The 21,336-nt window shown below is 43.7% G+C and overlaps 1 protein-coding gene across 1 annotated transcript in view; it reads left to right on the forward strand.

Moving 5' to 3' along the window:
- The first annotated feature begins 422 nt into the window (after window positions 1–422).
- The window catches only part of LOC112465517 (TSC22 domain family protein 1-like), a 79,052-nt gene continuing 58,138 nt past the window's right edge, over window positions 423–21,336 (forward strand). The window contains exon 1 of the mRNA XM_025033085.1: window positions 423–1,342. Coding sequence (XP_024888853.1) covers window positions 1,280–1,342 — 63 coding nt within the window. The 5' untranslated portion in view covers window positions 423–1,279. The remainder of the gene's footprint in view (window positions 1,343–21,336) is intronic.

Below are 21,336 nucleotides of genomic sequence, written 5' to 3' on the forward strand. Positions count from 1 at the left end.
TCCGTGGCTGGGCGTTCTTTGAGATGGTCGATCGCTCCGCGGCGCGGAATCAATATTGTTGGATTGCTTCGATAACGCCTCGTAAATATAATAAAGCCCTCCAACCCCTCCCCGTACCCTTGCCCCACGTAGCGTCTCTCGCGCAAAGCAGAGCTGCCTAAGAGAAGAGATAATGGTCGGTGCCCGTGGGCACCCGGTGGGCCGGTTGGAGGGGACACGTTGGTTAGGGCCCCACAACCCTCCGTCGCCCTCGTCTCTCGCTCTACCACATCGCTTCTCGCTTCTCTCTCCTTCTCTCCCTGCCTGTTTTATACTCCCCTCTCCGTCTGCCCCACGATCCCTCACCACGACGCGTCGCGGGGCAGACCTGCCGGGCACCAGCCAGAAGAGTCGACTCAGTGAGTTTCAGCCCGAGCCGGCGAACGCTTGGCTCTCTCTCCCACGGCGCGGTCGCCCGTATCGTTCCGTTCCCCGAGAACGTCCGTGGCGATCCCCGAACACCTCTTGGCGGCTGTGTGTGTGGTCTCGGCCTTTTTTTCTCAGCCGCGGTGTGTTCCGTGCGGGCCCGATAACGGGGACGACGTCAGGCATCTACGACTGTCGTTCGGGCGACAGCTTTTGTGGAGCGACTTATTCACGAAGCCGGCCAAGTGAACTGACTCCGATTTCGCGGGCGTCTCGTAGTCGCGGAGTCGGGTGACCGCGGATGATTAAGGCCGACGTAAGATCTTTAGAGCGCGACTCGAGTTTCGAGGGCAAGTGGCACTCGCGATTCCGGTGGCCGGACCATCGTCTGTTCGCGAGTCTCTCCGAAAGCGAGTGTGGAGACTTCGACGACCGATACGGAGGATGTCACGCTCCGTGGACCACCCCGGCTGCCGCGGCCGTCGTCGTGTCGCGGTGGCGACGACCCTCCCGGCGATCTTGCGGTGAGCATCGCGTGTGCGTATTCCCTCATTGTGCCGTATACCGACGTGGAACGACGTAGAGAAGCGAACGTGGTGTGACTCTCGGTGAGTGTCATTGGCGAGTCAATGAGGCCCCAGAGACGACGGAACGAAGCGCAACCGATGTGGTCTTTGTGGCGAGATTGACCGGTTTCTTTGAGTGATGATCGCGGAAGGAAGAAGATCTCGATGTTGTTGCTGAGCCGATCAGCGTGTGATTTACCCGAGGAAGAGTATCACGTGAATATTGCGAGCACGGAGCGCGTTTCCTACGAGTGACAGTATACGTCGTTTGATGTGCGTTGCCTCCTTTATCTACATTTTCGACGTTCATGGAAATTTGTGCCAATCACGGATTAATGCATGTCGGAAATTGCAGTATGGAGGACATAAGTGTGAGTATTACACGTTGCCGCTTGCCTGCGTAAAAGCGGAAATGGGATTTACGAGTTTTATCCGCCGCTCCCGCATCCGTCGCGAAAATTAATTGCACAATTCCTTTGGATATGATTCACGGTGGTAACACACCGACGCTCCACGATACTTGGTGAGCGCGTATGTGGCATCTCTTGGAATCCTATCAAATTTATCGCGAAAACGAGTAGCGTATCGAGCAGCATCTATATATCTATATATATATTCTTTCGCTATATATTCTTGTTTTCAAACCTGATTTAAACATTTGTTTTATTACTCATATTCGGACGGTGCGAATATTTTTTTCGTTTCCTACTATCGTTTAATTTTCGGCTCACTAGTGTTTTCAAAAAGTTCTTTTTTTTATTTATATGATCACGGGAGTTTTAATAAACGTTAATTAAATCTCACTAAACGTAAACCAATTCATTTGTGAGAACGGATATTATAGAAAAACAAATAATAAGCGGTATGAATTCTAAACTCAATGCCGAATCGCTTGTCGCTGCCGCGCCAAAGGTGCCGTTGTAAAAATCGCAAAACGACGAATTGAAGTATGAGAAATGAGAAATTCGTCTACTTGGCCAAAAGTATCTCGAGATGGATCACCGTCGACGCGCCTGACAGCCGGTGTATTAAGGCAGCGACAGACAAATTTCCGCCGGCGAGGCGCAAAAAACGGCCTTCTCGCGGAGACGAGGATGGATTCGGTCGCGCTCGTTGCACCCCGGTCGATTAGTCTCGGGAGACACGGCAGCCGGTGCCCGGATCGCCATCGTCCAGAGGCCGCGTGCACGCGAAGGAGAGGCGCAACGCCGAGCGCGCGCGTTCCCTCGCGCCTCGCCGTGGACGGCGGAGCTTATTAGTTCGCATTGGCCGACTCTCACGCGTCTACCATCGCGGGACAATGCGCCCGGGGATTGCACATTGTTGTTTATATTTACGCGTCGCGGCATAAATCTTCGTTTAAGTCGCATTCAGCCGCGGCGTACTGCTGAGAGCATGGGCGCGCGCGCACACATTCGCACACACCGGCTGCGAACGCGAGCGCGCACGGTTCGTCACGGATAACGCGCGGTCTTCATTAAACTTAACTTCTTTGCGTGCCGACCGGCCATTAAGGACGGAGGACCGGCCTACGACTAATTTGTACTGTAAATGAGATCTCGAGGATCGTTACCCGCGTGAAACAACGTCATTCTAACGGTCGGAGCCCTCTTCTACGTGATTATCGCTTTTGGCTGACGAATGGGTGAATTGCTAAACACTACTTGACATTTATTTCTGTCGTTAGTTCCTTTATAATTTGCTTCCGTAATGCCATGTGCAGGTGCAAAATAATTGATTTTATCAACTTCCATGAAATTTATCACATGAGATTATGTTTTAAGATTGTTTTGGAATTTGATAATGATGTAGGATATACTATAAATATTTACAGAAAATTGATATATTGCACAACGTAAAATATCTCTTTTAATCAAATAGTGATATGTGATTTGTAGTTATTTTCCGCCAAGTATTTTATCGTTTTTTAATGTTTTTCTAAATAAATAAGTAATAGAGACTGTTCGATAATAATTGAAAGAATGATGACTAAATCAATTTAATTTATCCAATCTACGCAAACTTTTCGCTCATCGGATTTATGAGATTTGCAAAGATTCACTAATAATTTAGAAAATAAATAAACCGTAGCGAAACTAGAAACAGTGCTTGATTATTTGAACGGTTTAATATAGCAGACGTTCATGTCTAATCTGTTGTAGTACAATGTGTTGTATCCGGCGTAGTATTCAACGTATTAATGACGCACAAACACACTTCCGATCGAGACAATGGCTCTGCCTATCTCCGTACCTCCGTCTAGCGAATAATGTTTCCGAGATTAAGACATTATTTGCGAGATACACTTACATCGTGTGGCATTCTCTGTATGGTAATGACGGCGTACCGCTTTCGGGATTGTCTATGCGTGCGCGAAAGAGAGACGGGCTGTGATGACTACCTTGGATTCGCGCTGAAGCAATTTTCACCGGCTAACTGACCTACCTGCTTATACGTGCCGCGATCAAGACCGCCCATCCGCGGCGGAGCATTTATATCGCTGTAGCGGCCAAGAAGTACGGACGTACGTAATATTTTGCCTAGGCACGAGCACCGCTCGGGATATATAGCTATCGGTAAATTATGGCCATTAAATTATGAATATAGCGGCGTGCGCGTTTTACGAGAATTATTTTGCCATGTAAAGGGGAATTTATTCCCCGCGCGAACATTAATTCTTCGTGCGGGTAATGGTATGGTGAAGTGCCGAGATGCGAACCTTGCGAATCGATCGCGGATCGAAATCACGCCGCAACGTCAACGGGTACACGTAGCCTCGACATTTTTCAATGCGCGATTGACAGACGTGATTTCAATGCGTTTAATTTGCGCCGTTAAATGCCGGCTTGATTTGAACGCAGCTATTGTTGCTAATTAGAAAATATGCGCTGCGAGAAACGCGATTATAATCGTCTTCAAAGTTTACGATTACGTAAGTACATTGAATGGCACATTGAGTCAAGAATGTCATAAATGATACATGTCGATTATAAATTATTGTAATGCCAGCGTGCCATAGGTAGCAATAATGCGAATATAATCACATTCATTAATAAAATAATAGCGATATAAAATTAATGTTGCAGCTTTTTTTCTCTAAAAAAGACATGAATCGCAAATACATTAGTGAAATTCTACTTGCGATATTAAACTTCAAATTGAGATATACGGTTATTTAATATTTCTTTAAACGGTAAATGCGTTCTCACAGAGACCGGCACATTTGACCAGATCTATCAACGCTATGCTTTAAACAGTTAGATGATTCTGCTACAACCGGTTACTCGACGCCATACACTACGTAATCTTCTCGTTTTTCCCGAAGAAAATTGTGGCGTATCGTATGGCTTCGATTACCTGCTGCCTATACAAACACCTGAAGTGTACATACATGAGCCCTTAGGACGATGCCCGAAGATGAAGAGTCTACAGAAGATCTGATGCAAAGACATAAATTTACCGTTGCTATACAGATATTGCGAATTCGATAATCCCTTCACCCTGGCTTTGGATTAACAAAGCTTTTTTCTGAACTCACGATCAACAGCTTTCAGTCTAATGTTTTAAAAATCATGAATAAAAAACGCGGAACTGATAAAATGACACAGATGTTTGCACACATATAAAAACAATAGATTTGTTTTTTCAATACATCTTCTTAAAACTACAGTACTTAATAGCATAATATCGAAACCTCTATAAATCAAGGAATAAAAATTTGTATATTATTAAAATGTATTCTGGGTGTATTTTGTATTTTTGTTCTGGATTTTAATTCAAACATCTTTTAGCACACATTGTCCCCTTTCCTTCACGGTTATGCTGCAGTTTTTTTTTTCTCGCTTGCTCTCCTCACCTCCGTGTCTCGCCACATTCGGAATTCAGACAGGGAGAGAGGGAGGCCCTCTCACACACACGATTATCAAAGGGGAGGAGTCGGTGGCGCGAGGAAACAGCGTCAGTGGTCTTCGCGCCAGATAAATCTACGTCGCGATCTGCGTTCAAGAACGTCGTTATCTGCGTGTGTATACGCGCGCTCGCGCACCTGCAGGCCTCGCATGTGCGTGCCCGTTGTACAGGAGCGGGCTATCGTCCATCGCGATGGAGGTTTCCGAGGGTACGTCGGACTTAACGATCAGAAGAGGCGTATGGACCAGCTGTTACTGATATCACCCTAACTCGAGTTTTGTTTTTCACGACAAAATGAGCTGATGAATTATGGCAATATTTATAATGTGAGCCTATTTCGTTGGAGAAAGAGATGTGGTAGTTTACGAAGATAAATCTATAATGGTCAACATTTACTGGTTCGCATTTAAGTGTTGTAAATACGATTATACTGAATATAAATTTTATTCGTTGCGTGCACAAAAGAAATAAAAATAATATTGCATGGCTTATACGAACGCACGATAATGTAACGAGAATCATTAAATTATAAAAGGAATAATAAGTAAAAAGAACAACTATTGACACATCTAGGTTACAGAAGCGAAAGTAGAAATACGAGAGATGCAGTAGTCGCTTTCGTCAGGAGAGCAACTCTCATAAATAATGTATTTTCTGACACACGCGTAATCGATGCACCTGTGCGCGCGCAAAACTCGTTGCGCGGTTTACCTACTCCTGTCATCCGATTCGATTACCGTAAGAACCGGATTTCTGCATGATTGTCGAGAAATATATATGTATGCCGACAGGGTGACTTCTGCGTCAACTTGACGCACGAGAATCAACGAGTCGGAAACCCAAGCGCGTACACCTACCGCTTCTCGTAGCCTATCGCCGGACGAGTACACGAATCACCTGCTTATCTAATTGCCGTCAAGGCTACGCGAGTACATGTTCGCTCTCGAGCACGCGTATCGCATCTCATTAGGGTCGTTGCGGTCTTGTAAATTGCTTCTCGCGTTAGATTAAGATAGACCTTCCTCGGATTTTGCGACAAAAAAAAAATAAAAGCTTTGCTTACTCAGAATCTTATAAAGCGGACGTCGTGGTTTCTGAATTGTATTAAAATAAAAAATACAACCGCAAACGTACAGTACCCTTAGTCCCTCCGCTATGACGTCGATCATAAAACCGTACTTCGTTCGATACTTTTCACGCATCTGTTGTTTTCCTGCGAACACTGAACGCCGCGCGTGTCCATATCGAACGGAAGCCTGCGAACCGCAGACATATTTCATCCTCCTACCACGCTTGCAAGACGTTTTTACGCTGTCAGCTGTTACGTTTTCCTGGTAGCGGGCGGGGTTTTAGTTTGGGAAACTATCGACTGTGGGAGGAACAGGGACAATGAAAAGTGAGTCATCGGTAAAATGTGCAACTCGGCCCGACGAGTACTCAAGTTTCCTCCCTTGGGGACTCGAGCTAATTGGCAGTTACTTTCCATCCGATGTCTACCGGCGTTGGCGTTATACGCAGTAGGCGCGCATGCATATGTATGCATCGCGACGTAGCTTCCCTGGAAATTCTTGCCGCGCGGATTTACGCGATAGGATGCCCCCGCGACCCTGGGTTAGCAACGACGAGAAAGGCGAAGCACGGCGCGAGAGACCTTGTTCTGGGTTTCTTAACAGCGGGACTCTGTACGACGGGGAGTAAGAACGGCGAAGTATTTACAGTTTACACCCCATTCGTTGCGTAAATGATCGCTCGCGCTTAGGTCTTGCCGAGAATGAAAATTACCCCGCGTTTAAGGCCGTATAAAGATCGCGCGGCGCGGCGTAAAACGTACGCAGATGACATAACGAAGACATGCCGCATCCTGAATTACTTCCAACGCTCAGTGAATAACAGTAATAGAATTATATTACAATTATTCGTCATTTTGAAGTAACGCAAGGAGACGTAAAAAAAAAAAAACCGTAAAATGACGTCTGATTGTCTAAACCGCCATGTCAACGTCAATATCGTTAATCGAATCGTACATAACCGATCACTCGTCGAAACTCGTAAAACTGACAGGATCGTAAACATTAGGCGCGAGCAATAAATTTTGCAAACTGCGCCGCATATTCATATCCATCACGCAGTACCGTTCGAAATTCTTTCCGCGCGGTTGATGGCGTTACACGACTGCTGATCATCGCAAGAAGAATGTCCCTATAAGACGGAATCCGGAGGCAAGAAGTCTCATTACCTTCTTCTCGAAATTTATCTTCCTCGTACGAGACAGCGCGGTCGACGCCACCGGATCGGATCGTCCGGCGTATTACGCGAATACTTATTCGCGTCATTATCGGTACTTAATCATCGGCGGAAAAACGGCCGACCACGCCGCGCCTTCTGCCCACCTCGACGACGATAATCGCGGGTGACTTTACTGTATTTCGCCGCCTGGAAATGGAAACACGCCGTTTATCGCAGCCCTCTCAAGAATTCGACGTCGAGTATCTCTCGTCCCTTAATTAGCGGGATCCGCCGCGGATTCGAGCGACACAAGGGAAGGAAGAATCAGCGGAAGGATGCGATTTAGCAGGACTTCCCTCCCCCTTCCTCTCTCTCTCTCTCTCTCTTTCTTTCTTTTTTTTCTCCCTTTCTCTCTCTCCTCGCAGGAGGCGAGATGCGCAGCGAATCATGCATTATGTATAATACGGACATACACCGGGTACCGAACGCCTAGGTATATTTCCCCGACGCAAGTAACGCGCCGCGCAGCGTCAGTACCTGTATTTATAGAGGTACGCAAATTGGCTGCAACCGCCGCGCCGCGTCGAAGCAGCAACGCGAATGCCTCGTCGGCGCGGAATATGCAAGCCGTCGTCGTGAAATCGTCGAGCGGCTTGCTGCGCTCGTCGCGTCTCCCGCCGCGTCTCGGCCGAATAATTATAATTGTTAATCGCTGATCGTTGAGAGTGCGTGAACAAGGAAATCACAGAAGCGCTAATCTCGACGTTACATTTATGATCTCCCTCGCTGCGATATCGTGCAATTATCAATCATTAGGAAGTTTCGCATTCGGTATTACGAGCTTTCTAATTAGAATAATTTTGTATTAACATCGTTATTTTATTTCCCATGAGATGATGGTTTCTCAGAAAACTTCTCTGTTTTCTATAGAAGTAGATGAATCAACGATATCATATACAATTTCAGAAATAATTGGCACTTGTCAATAATAATATACCAAGATGAGTTGAGATTTAATAAGTAAAGTTTACAAACACTTCATTTCTCTATAATTTTTAGACAAAATTAATAATACAAGAGGGCAACATATATAATACTTTTAACAAAATATTTAATTATTGAACAATGAGAGTCAAATATTTCCTACATGATCAATAACTAATAAAATTGTTCATGTTAATATGTTTAATTTAAGTCAGCAATTCCGAATACACATCGATGTTGTAATTCCGATATATGGAGTTAATATCAGCTAATCGAAATTCTTGCCGAAATGGATGTAAGCTATTATATTAATTATCACATGTAATATATGATATGCAAGATATATGCATCGTGTGTTGCGTGTGTTTTAAAAACTAGTGTTTACATTAATTCGTACGTAGCGTCACGCGAGGTAAAGCCATATAATATGCCGTGGCGCCAAAGAAATATTAACTGGATTTCAAATTGGGCGAATAAAACAAGGTTAAATAATTTCGCCAGGTTGAATGTATCGCGTGTTACAATGCAGCAGTGTAGTCCGAAAAGAAAAAAGGAAGAATGTTCACGTTGCTCGTTTCTTCCGCCAGAAAAATATAGCCATCCGATACCTGCATGCACGAAAAGTTCTCGTAATCAACACGTCATACTTCAGCCTTCGGTATAACGATCCATTTATGGAATTATGGAAATTTTCTCATTCGGCGGCTATGTATGTAATAAACGTAAAGAAAACTTTTATGCATGGGACATGACATTCTATCTGGTACGCAATTTCGTCGTTTAAATGTTCGTGTTTTCCGACGGGCGACTCTTCTTACAGCATAAATTCTTTGTATGAATGGATGTATCGAATTCTGTTATGGCGCATATTGTCATCCCACGAAATAGCTTTGATGTACCATTGATAGTTAACTGCTTGTGGTAAGCGCGAATTATTATCGTGAACACAAACGGCGATAAATTCACGGAAGATTTAGGAAAAATTGCGAAATAAGACTCCATTGTTATTGTTTCACTGCGGGCGAAAACCTACTTCAACCTATTCAGCTTACAGATCATAATTTCTCACGCATTGAGTAACATCCGTGAATATTCACCGCGCACCTGAGTGTTTCTCACATGGTGATGTTTCATTGTATCTCCGGCAAGAGTACACATACGGAAACGCACATGTATAAACGCATTTGGATGTATCATAGGATAGTGCGATGGCATGAAATGCGAAAGTATACGAGACGGAGATTTTGCTATCTAATTATATAATAGCAACATCACTTATAATCACGTGATTAATAATATTATTTTACAAATTTGCTAAGTAAATAAGACGCTAAAAACATTTTAAGTAATATTTTTCATTATCTCGCACTACAAAAATTTCTATTATTATGATTACAAAAATTTGATGTCGGTCTATAAAACTGTAGATCATTATTACAGAATTAACCCTAGAACGCATGAGAGGGGTCGATTTCGACCCCAGGCGAACTTTGAACTACGCTCCTGAGCTAGCGAGTGACATTATTGACTCAGGACCTGAACCATAATTCATTTCAACTCTCTAAAAGTAGGGTTATGTCGGGCGCAGCGTTAGTTGTTCGCTAGCAGTGAAGTAGCACAGTCGCAAAGCGGGCGTGGGGTCGATATCGACCCCAGTCGTGAGTTGCCGTTTGAGTTTCGTCACGGTAAGCTAATTTTATTTTTTTGCTAGAATCAATATATTTCATGTATTATTACGTAATCTGAGCATAAATAGTCATAAATATTATTTAAGACGAAATATCACACAACTTAGTCGGTAAAAATCCCGTTGCCTATAGAAGATTGACATTTCGCAGAAAATGGCTGGGCGATATAATGTTTCATTTTTTTCATATTTTTTACTATTTTGTATCAAATAAAAATAAAATAATACTTGAAATACAATTTTTTATGGTTTTTTCATCGACTTTTTCCATATTTCAACTTTGCGAATTTCTTCATTTTTATAGTCCCAAATAAATATATTTTTTTAACAGAACATAGCGATGACAATTTTTTTCTAATAGTCTAATGTGTCCTCTTTAAAACCCCGTTTGAAAATTGAAAATTGGTTGATTACAAAAAAAGATACAAATTTTTGTTTAAAAAAAGAGGTTTTTGCTGATTTTCTGCGTTTTTCGGTCTTTAAATGGATTTTTCACTAACTAAACTTGAGTAAAATTAAATTTACCGCATACCATTCTCTTCGTTATTAAAAAACGAAGAAATTCATGTAGGTTTAAAGGCCCTTTATTTCTGTAGGACCGGTTTTACGATCAAATAAAGCGTGGGGTCGATATTGCCCCCAGTCATGCGTTAGAAGGTCAAAAAAATGATACATGCGTTCTAGGGTTAAAAATCTATATTATACTCGTACTCTCTTAACTTGATAAATTTTACATTTTACCTTTTTATGTTTTACTTTACGTAACATGATATTGCCATTTCCGATAGTGTTGATAAAGTTAAGATTGAGGTGACGATTAGCAATCTGTCGCGAATCATACCATAGCGTTATCGCATATCCAATTTTCCATCAACAATTCCGCATCGCTCAATCAAGTCTATAGCATGTTCCGGACGTGCATGCACTAGATTGAGTGCACATGCAAGGCGATACTCGTCAAGGTTAAACGTTAATTGACCGTCGCGAGCACGATATGCGATCGGCATCAAAACGACGTGGAATTATTAGCTATATCGAGTATGAAATTAAGACGTAGACTGAGAGTTGACTCTCTTTATTTTCTCTCCCTTTCTCCGCCCCCCTTTCTCTCTCTTTCCCTCTCTCTTTGCCGTATAACGCTTGGTACATGCGTAACCCTGTATTAGGGCCGTTATGTGCATAAATTCTCTTTCTCTCTCCCTCTCACAAACGATATACGACTCACCGAAGTCGGCAGACCCTGAAGTCACGGTAAGCACGCGGCATAAATAAGAAGTAACTTCGCCTTCTCGTCCCCCCCGCCTCGATTTGCTTACCGCACCTTCCTCTTGCACACGTACATACGCTCGTAGATACGCGAACGTCGTGATTCAACCCTTGGCTCGCTATCGTGACGATAAATGCCCTGGCAAAGACCCTGCCCTTTACTTCGTTAACCTCTGGCACAAGTATTGGCCGAGGCGAGTAAGTAAGACGCAACGTGGAACAGAGACGATAACTATATCGTTGGTGAAAAATAACATTTCAATGTTTCTACGCTTGCGAAGTTGCGAACTGATGATAAACGTGTTATAAATGCACAAAACTTTTAATACGCTTCGATTGTATTGTGGCAAAAAAATTAGTTAATCGTACACGAGATTATTACTGAAAGATTCCGAACAGGCAATAACAGATATGTTCCAGAAAGTTATTCATAAGAAGCAGAAATGCATCTTTCGTCTGAAATCGTCGACACACCCGTGCCCCGCGCGCTTTACGATCGCGTTGATACAAGAATATCTCGACCGGTACATCCAGAGCGCTCTCGCGAAACTGTTGCTCAAGGAGGCCGGATTTTCCTCCGACCGTCGTAAGTACGTCGTATACGAGAGAGTTACGTGGCTCGCGGCATCAATCAGGGAGAGAAAGAGGAAAACGGCGCGGCATTCCACGGTCGTATCGCGAGGCCGGCACCGCGGCCGCAGGGTGGCCGGTGCTCCTCTCGCTCAAGGTAGCCCTTGGCCCGGCTTAACTAACGCCTAACTCGACTTAAGTACGAGCCGGCTCGCATAAGTGCAGGCGGGCGTTTGGTTGTGCCTCGCCCCTGACATAAGGAAGTCTCTCGACGGTGCGCGAGCCGGTGTGGCTGCGTTGCTGCTACGCTAATCGCTTTACACGAAGAAATCAAGCGGTGCAACCGCGCCGCCGCCGCCGCCATCCTGGGTGCCGGGGCGCTGCCGCTAATTTTCCCCTCATTACAGTTCGATGCGTTCTACGGGGCCACTCGCCGCCGCGCCGCGCGTTGCGAAACTCGTTAGTGCAATTGCGAGCCGGGAGAATCGCGGCTCGCGAACGCTCCGGGCGGGACGCCCACGTGCGTAATGGCTGGCGCGGAGTCAAGGCTGTGTCAAGTGCGGCTTTGAAAAGGAGAGACCGGACTGTATCGGCGAGACTCGGACTCATTGTCGAGGATCAATATACATCAGATATATGAATGGAGATCGGCATGGACACGAGGCGCCAATCCACTGACGCGACTTTATGGCGTCGTTAGGTTACGGCGGGCGAATGATTACGAAGACTTTTGATGAATTCGAAGCAAGACCCGATTCACAGAAATTATTTCAATTTACAACACGTATACATATAAAATAAATTGTAATTCAATTTATATCTTGTGAATTAGATCGAACCTAATACGCAGTATGCAGTACGGATCCACTAATTAAAAGATATCATTAAAGTTATTCAGGCAGGTATCGTCAACAAATAATTCTGTTCATCAAAATGATAATTCAAGCATCATGATAGGAATATTATACTGAGAGATTGTGTTTATACGGGTATCGCACGACTCGCTGATACGAGCGTCGTGAATCAACTCTTGCAATGTATTATCAAGCCTTGCTAACTTATTTAGTAATTACGGCGGATGATTACAGAGTTTTCGGCGGCGGCAACGTAAGTCGCGAGGGATGAGTTTATCGTCGACTTGGCAGCTTGATAAGTAGGGCATTACCTTCGTGTGGAAGACTCACAAAGATTGATGATCGGCTGCATTTTTTACCGCGCACCTCGGTAATGAGCCTCGGACTGCATTTTAGCGTAGATGACACGCGCGCTCTAATTACATCCATTCTCTATTGCACACGTTGCGCGCGCATAACGCGCACGTCCGAGTGTGATTTATGCCGTAGGGAATCTCTCTCTCTCTCTCTCTCTTTTCCTCTACGCCGGAGGATAAGTTAGATGTAATCTGATTTTTAAGCCTGGTAACGCGCAGCCGCACGAGCATTCTCGTATGCAGGTGATGGACGACGTTAATATCATTATTTGTTGCAAATTACGAGAGCACGTTATTCCGGGGATCGACCGAACGATTTCTACGGAATTGGCGGGCGCGGGATATTTATCAAATTGTGCGGAAGAGAAACAGCGAAAAGCAGGACAAAAGCGAGAGAGCGTGCGCCGCGATATGCGAACTGTGATTACCGATTTTCATGCACGTTTATCTGCGAATATCCCTGAGGAAAGGTGAAATCATATACCGACTGGCAATACGCGGTCTGTAGTTCGAAACAAATATCGTACTTACGAATACATTGCAAAACTCGACGAAATGTTTGATAAAAGCATGTCCTTTCGCATTTGCTTAAAAACGAGAAGCTCTGCAGAAAAAGCGCATATCATATTAAGCGTGGAAATTGTTGGTAATAAAGATAAACAGCGTTTCGCCTGATCGGTTTGCTGGGTTCAATACTCAATGAGCATCACCGAGAGAGAAAGAGAAAGAGAAATAGAGAGAGAGAGAGAGAGAGAGAGAGAGAGAGAATTTCTAGAAATTACCATTAATTCACTTCATATATTATTGACGGGTTACTTGTTAACCTTTAGGCTTTTTTAATTCATGCACTGTTAAACATAATAATATTTCGCTCGTATATAGAGACATATATAAATAACTCACACTTTACAATTTATTATGTCACCTCGAATAATTATAACAAAAGCGTGATGTAGAAACTAACTCTGTCCAAATAGTTACCATAAACTGTTAGTGCATAATACATAAATTCATTGAAAATTCAAGAACTACAGAATAAAAAAATACAAACCATATGCATTTAATGTTTTTCTCTACATTTTATGACGAAAGCTAAAAATACTAAATAAAGCAAGAAAATATTAGTTGTCAACAATGTGATACGAGAAATTCACTACACTACTATGGATAGGGTTTCGTAACGGCTTATCGTGCACCAACCAAGAGTTAAAGATTTGCAACCGGGGGAGGCAAGCAAAACAAAATACCGGTCCGCGACGTGCGAGTCGTGAGAATCGGAATGATTAAGGGGAAGGAAAGCCCGGCGATCGGCAGGCGCGTTATTAAGACGTCGCGGTATCCATTGGCTCCCGATGAAGATGTTCGACGACTAACGAGAACGATGAATACCAGGTTCACCTCGGGCGAGAAGATTGCGGTCGGTGAAGATGGTGGAAGGTGTGCGAGGGGGAAGACGGACGGGGGGGGGGGAGGGGAAGGGACCAGCAGGACCACGAAAGCAGAGGGAGGGACGGCCAACAAAGCGCCTGCAATCCGCAAGTACCAAAGGCTCAAAATAAATTGCTTGGTGCTTCGTGTCTCGCATGCTCGATCTTCGGGGCAGGAATCATGATACCTGGAGCGAAATCGTGCGGATCGGTAGGCAAATTAGGAGACCGCGCGGACCCCGAAGGCGCGACGGCTTCTAATGGAGACGTTCCAGAGGCGAGGGGAACTGTGAAAAGACGCTGAGAAAGAGAGAGGGAGCAGGTGGACAGGGGGAAGAGAGGACACGAGAAGGGGGAGGGAAAAGAAGAGGGAATACAAGGTAGTCCCTCCGGGTGAGAAGACCGCGGTCGTTTTCCCTAGCGAAGTGGAAGAAGAGGATAAAAGGGACCGCTCGCAGAAGACCGATACGGAGAGGGCTGGTGGGGACTGATTCGTAGGTAATTCGTTTCTCCTTTTCGAACCTGTATTTAGGCTCTCCGACGATGTCCCTCTCGCTCTCCCGCGGGTATCTGCTCGCGTGTATGTGCGTGCGCGCGTGAGCAAACGCTCTTTCTCTCTCTTTATTTCTCCTCTCTCGGGTGAAGGCTACTCTTCTTGAGTCTGGCTCGATAATCGATCCAGAAAAAGGTGTAGAGGGACCTTTTTACGATTTATCGAACGTCGTTAAGGTTCCGACGGACTAACAGCTTATTCTGCGCGGTAAAGGAATCGGAATAAACGAATGCGAAAAATATCGCTGAAAATATATTCCCTGAAGTGCGTTCTATCTCATTAATAAAATAACATACCTTTATATTAGCGTTTCTAAGTTTCTTAACGATATGTCAGACGAAATATTTTATGCGAATCTTGAAGCTTCTTCGCGTTCTACGAGTACATTCCACGCTTCGCGGATTCTTTCGTTCGATCGATACGCACTTTTGCAGTTGTTGCTTTCTATTTGTGTTCTCATACGCAATGTACTTGCTTCTATCTTTAAAATCTTACAAACAAAGATGCTACTTCCGCCTTTCTCTCTGAGAAACAATGTAGACGTTCTCTTAGGTAGGTAGATAATGTGTTCGTGGTTATGAATGCGGTCGAGACCTGTTGCTACAAAAATATCGAAAAATTCTCAATCCAATTCAATATAGGATGTGAAAATCGTTCGTAAAGGAAGCTCAATTTTCTCATGTACTATCTCAGTGATCGACAACTCGCCAATTACGATCGTTGAACCGTTCAAATCTCATGCTTGGTTGATCTCATATCTTATAAAGTTAAAAAAATTAAACTCATAATCGAGATCACAAAATTATTATACCGATATGTATAATTTGTAATCTCAATTTAATATTATAAGTTCAATCTTTTAATTCTATAAGATATGAGATTAATCATATATATGTATATAAATTTATTGACTGTTAAACATTACGTCAAAACTTAGCATATTTTGATTTAATATAAGATATTAATATTAAATTATTTATTTTTTTATTTAAATACTCTCTTTATAAAATCAAACTTGGATTTAAATACTTTTATATATTTAAAGATACTCTACCACGATGAAATAAATTATTGGAATAACATGAAGATATTTAGGATTATAACATCCATGACAATATATATAATATATGTGGGATGCCTTCGAATTTTTATCTGGTGAACATCGTCGTTTCGATGTTTACATTTACACCAGCACGAATCCTTTTTTGGACAGTGCACGTCACCCGAAAAACATGTGCGAAGAAAGCCAGTTAAGATATCGAAGACAGCTGCCGTAACATAAGCAATGTCCATCATGCGCGCCGACCGCTCATAAAAAGGCCTAACCGATCATCGCATCGTGTCGATTTTATTTCCCACAGATGTTTTGACTGAATCTTTCAAATAAATATAAAAAAATTTTCGGGCATCAAGACACGCGCATAATAGAGAGACGATATCATTTCTTTGAAGTAATGCGTGTTCGTGGCGCCATAAAAGCACTTTTTAACCCGGAAATGCGCTCGTAAAGTTAATCGGGCCGAAAGGCATCGTAGCATATCTCCGAGTCTAGTTAGCGTTATCAATGATGAAGAAAGTTTCCATTCCACTTGTAAAAAACAGAGATATCGATGGCAACGTGGCATTCTCAAGTGTCTCATGTTCCGTTCCTCCAAGTGGAGCACGGAACATGCACCCAACTCTTCCTTTCTGCGCCGCTCCTTTCTCTCTTCGCGATCCTTGATTCTAACGAGAGTCCTCTTCTCGCCATCCTCTCGCTGAGAGGCGCAGCGCGCTCGTTTTCGTTTCTAATTTCGGGAATCCACCGCGCACGATAACGGCCGCCATAAAACGGCCGTAAAACGTCAATCGACGCGACCACCACCGGCCTTCTTATAAACACCGCGGGACCATAAACGCGGGGAAATTATCGTTATTCCCGTAGAATGTTACCGAAGAAGCGCGCGCCAGCGCACACAAACTTCCCTCGCGGCATCAGCCGGAAGCGACCAGTTGCGGGACTACGCAATCGTTTAGTTGCGCGGATAACGGTGAGCTCGTGCCAGAATGCAATAGCGGGCGCGCCGACGTGCTCCGCAACGCAACGCAGATGCATCCTCCTCCCTTTTCCCCGGCCGCGCCATAAGATGCGTATACATACGTAGCATATGGGAATAGAAAATAAAAATCGACGGTGAGAAGAGAGTTCGGGAGAAGAGGGAAATCTGTTCGCACGATATGTGCGAAGCCTCGCGCAGCAGCCAGACCGCAATAAATATCCCATTAGGAACGCTACGTTATAGGTAATATTATGTTAATTGCTGTTGTACAGTCCCAGTCACTGTTGATTAAGCGTATGTATGTGTATGTGTGCCGCGAGCTATAGCAGCAATATCCCGTCGGCAGTACTGGAAACTTTAGCGATATCGAGAGCTTAATTACCGTCCAGCAACCTCGTCATTATTTTTGAATATCTTTAATTGCGAATAATTGTGGCACCGATACAACGATAGAAATCTGCAGATAATTTTCATATTCGCCCAATTTGTATGTAATCCGCGTATTGATGGAAGAACCTTTCATTAATTTATACATATAAATCAACCTTTACAACATAAATTATATGGGCTTCTTTCTAAGAAGCTTCCGCCTGAAAAGATTACATAGACCCTGTATTATTAATAACACTATATTATATGGTGTTATATAATGCTAGTTAATTGATGTTGCTGCAATCTTTAAGTGCTCTTCAGAGACTGCTACGTACTAGCGTACGTTGACCCGATATTCAACGCACCTACCTCATATTTCACCGGATCATCCCGTAACAAATTTCTCGCAAAAATTGATGTAGTCGACACTCGGCGACTTGTCGACGCCATGGAATAATAAAGATATCCTTATATTCATCTGGAACCCCCGTGTAACGAAACGGAGATTTCATGAATAAGAAGACTCTAATTTGAACAGTGGTCTTAAAGTTTCATAAAGTACGTAAGATCTCGTTCGCGTCTTCTCAGCGCGTCCTGGCGGCTCGTGAGATGCGTGCCCGAGAAAGAGAGGCGGATCGTGGATGGGAAAAGAAGGAGACAGCAGGTTTACGGAGAATCCCGTTATCGGCGACATTCGAGGATGGCCGGGGCAACATACATGGGACCCCGCCGAAGTCCACAGGGGATTCCTAATTCCCATGCAAATAAGCCAATTTATTTTGGTGAGCCAACTTCGAACGATTAGGCTAATATCGCTTCGTCCCGCAGCGGACCCGCATTCTGGAGAACGTTCGTAAAGTTGTGTCCCCGACTGCGACTTTAATTCGCGACTTCCCTTCCGACACCGAGCCAGGCGCTGGTGGTCTCATTCTGATTAACAGTCGTTTCGACCGTAAATCGCAGGAAATCTTCACGATCGCCGCCTGATCACAGGCCGCAAATGTTTTTCGCCTCCGGGAAATCGCCGTGCAATTACTCAAGCAGCAAAGAGCGATCTTAAGGACTCGATTTTCTCGCGTCTCATGGACTGGCAAGCTCATATGAAGTCATTTGGCGAACATAAATTATCGATGCCAACCGCACAGACTTAAAATTACGCCAAGTTATTTAATTGAGTAATTAAATTATTCTAGAGATTCTTTGAGTTATATGCACGGAGAACACTGTCATATATTCGTAACTCTGCATTTGCGTTCTTAATCACCCGATTTAAAAATTTATCTCTCATTAATCTAGATATATAAAAATAAGAAACCTCGTTCAATTAACTTGTTATTTTTTGAGATTCTTTGAGTTATATGCACGCAAAACACTTGTCATATTCGTAACTCTACATTTGCGTTCTTAATCATCCGATTTAAAAATTTATCTCTTATTAATCTAGATATATAACAACGAGAAACCTCGTTTAATTAACTTGTTATTTTATTCAGTAAAAGAACGTATTGTTATTATTTATCCCGTACGACAGATATGTAGACGTTCTTGTAATCTCGGGGCGTTGAATATTTATAATCGCGTCCTAATCTAGTTTCACGAACGCTCGTCGTCCGTGCCACCGGCCGACAAAGTCCAAATCATTATGTCCAGCCCACGCATTCTTTCCGCGGCGGTCCTGGCCCCGTCTCAGCTTCTCTTTTTGATCGTGGTGTCGGTCTGAGGCGGGAGATCCCGTGAGAGGAAGGGAGAACGGTCAGCGAGAGGAAGAGGCAGAGAAAGAGAGAAAGAGAGAAAACGGTTATACCCCGACTACACCGGCGGTCGAGGTGGTCCAAGCTCTGCTGGTGGCCTGCTCTCGCACTTACACACTCGATCACACATTCGATCTTGGATCGCGAAGCTCTGCAAAAGACTTGAGACTCCTCTCGTCACCAGTTACGTGGAAAGAATTGGAAGTTTTTGTAAAGGAAATTCTAGAAACAAAGACCCTCTAAGATCTATTGTAGTCAAATAAAAGTGTGTTCTAAATTTTAATTTAGGAGTTGATGCAAGTGTGGTTTACTTCAATAATAATTTACCTCGATAATAATTTTGCCCATAAAAGTATGTTTTCAATCTTGAATCTAACAGTTAATCTATAAAGATAAAATAAACTATAAAGAACAGTTAATTTACGTAAAAATAAAATAAACTACACGCGCCTGCAAGCGAAAGCAACATTCTTTGGAAATTGAATTATTTTAATTAATTCCAGATTACTTCGAAGAAAAATAGAATATAAGTATTGACGTCGGATCTAAATTTAATAGAATTATTCTCGAAACCATCTGATAAATTTAAATAAAAATGTCCAACGGTTAGTTCGTTTTACATAGTAACGAGAAGCGTAGTAAATTATCCGACAAATATCTGACCTACACAGAAATATAAATACCGGAGCTGCAGTAAGAAAAGTAAAGAAGTAATCCCGAGGCAACTCAGAATCGTTCAGGATAGCTGGATGATTCCTACATTCGCTTATCTCTCGATGATATCGAGACAAGGGAGAACGATTAAAACGGTGATATATCGCCATTATATGTACGGCATCTTATGTAAGAACCGAACGCTCCCGACGAGACTATAATTACTAAAACCTAATGAGACTGAAGCTCGTATGATGATCCACTATAAATCGACGTCACAGTTTGACCTGGATCGTGGTAGATGCGACACGGAAGATTGTAATCACGGTGAAATCGGGAAAAATGAAAACGCTCGTGTTGCACGAGAGGTACCGGTGTTCGCGCATCGCGGATAGCGATGAGAGTAATTTATACGATGATTTTGCCTACCGTGGTCGCCGCTGCCCTCTCACCCGCAATGCGGACTTAATAGAGAAACGTTTCCATGCGTGGAAACGAGATTGAGATAACGATGATTGCTATACGACCGTGAGGGGAATCACCGCGGTGAGTCGGGAGATGGAGTTTAGAAAAAAGAGAAGAGACACTCCGATCGTGATAGCACCTGCGGTTGGCGATACAAGCTACTGACTTTCAGCTCCGTGTTTCGGCCCGCGTGACTCGTACGTACCGAGGAATTAAGATGCCTCCCATTGATACTCGGCCGGTTAATTAAATAGCAAAATCGCGACGGTTACTCGCGGAGGAGCGCGTCCCGAGTCCCAATGCCGCCGCCGTCAGTTCCGCCCCGTTGAATACACAATGTGGAACTCCACGAACGCGCGCCGCGATAAGAAGAACCGTCCGCGAGATTACGCGCGCGCGCGCGGGCAATGATTTACATATACTCGAATCGCTCGTGTGCGAGGGAGCACCGGATGCGTCGCCACGGACCACTGGCTTCGGCTGCTTTCGGTCTGCTCGTCTGTAATTAAATCTCGGCTGCCGTACTCCGAACGACTAATTAGTTCTTCCCTTCTTTCGCCCGACGTATACCGACGTTTTCGAGTGGCGCGAAGTGTAATACCTCGCACGCAACTGATATACGAGTCGTTGACAAGCAAAGCGGAAAATGTTAATTAACGGTGATTACATGAGACATGAAGTTTTGCATGCCGATAAAAACTATGAGATATCATGTATTGCATGAAAATTATATTATACTGATCTAAAGATTTGCATCACTGTAATCATAAAACTCATAAATCAATCATAAAACTCAACAAATTGATATTTATTGTTATTAAACGAATAATGAAAAAATTTAACCCAAAAAAATTATATTAATTAATACTATTTATATTAAATAATAAATTATTCAATATTAATATGTAAAAAATGACGCGACATGATATCATTATGCATAAATTATATACTTCGATTGTGGAACTTTAAGGCAGAGCGGGTTAGTATATCGCTGACCTTTGACATCGAAAATCGTCCCCGTCGTGAAATCACGGAGCACTCTCGTGGTCCATGGTCGGTGGGTTCGCCTCGGGTATTAGCGACAGATGCATACCCCGAAGAGCCAATTTAACGGTTGCCACAAAAGCGGATCGGAGCGAGAGTGCGGCACGATACGTGTAGCGAGCGCGGAGAGATGCGCGAAGCGAGCAAAAGGAGAGAAGAGCGATAGGGGGAGAACGCGTGTTATAGGCAGGGGGAAGGAGAACGGCAT

The sequence above is a fragment of the Temnothorax curvispinosus genome, unplaced genomic scaffold (genome assembly GCF_003070985.1).
Source record: "Temnothorax curvispinosus isolate PA1 unplaced genomic scaffold, ASM307098v1 QBEX01015291.1, whole genome shotgun sequence".
NCBI lineage: Eukaryota > Metazoa > Arthropoda > Insecta > Hymenoptera > Formicidae > Temnothorax > Temnothorax curvispinosus.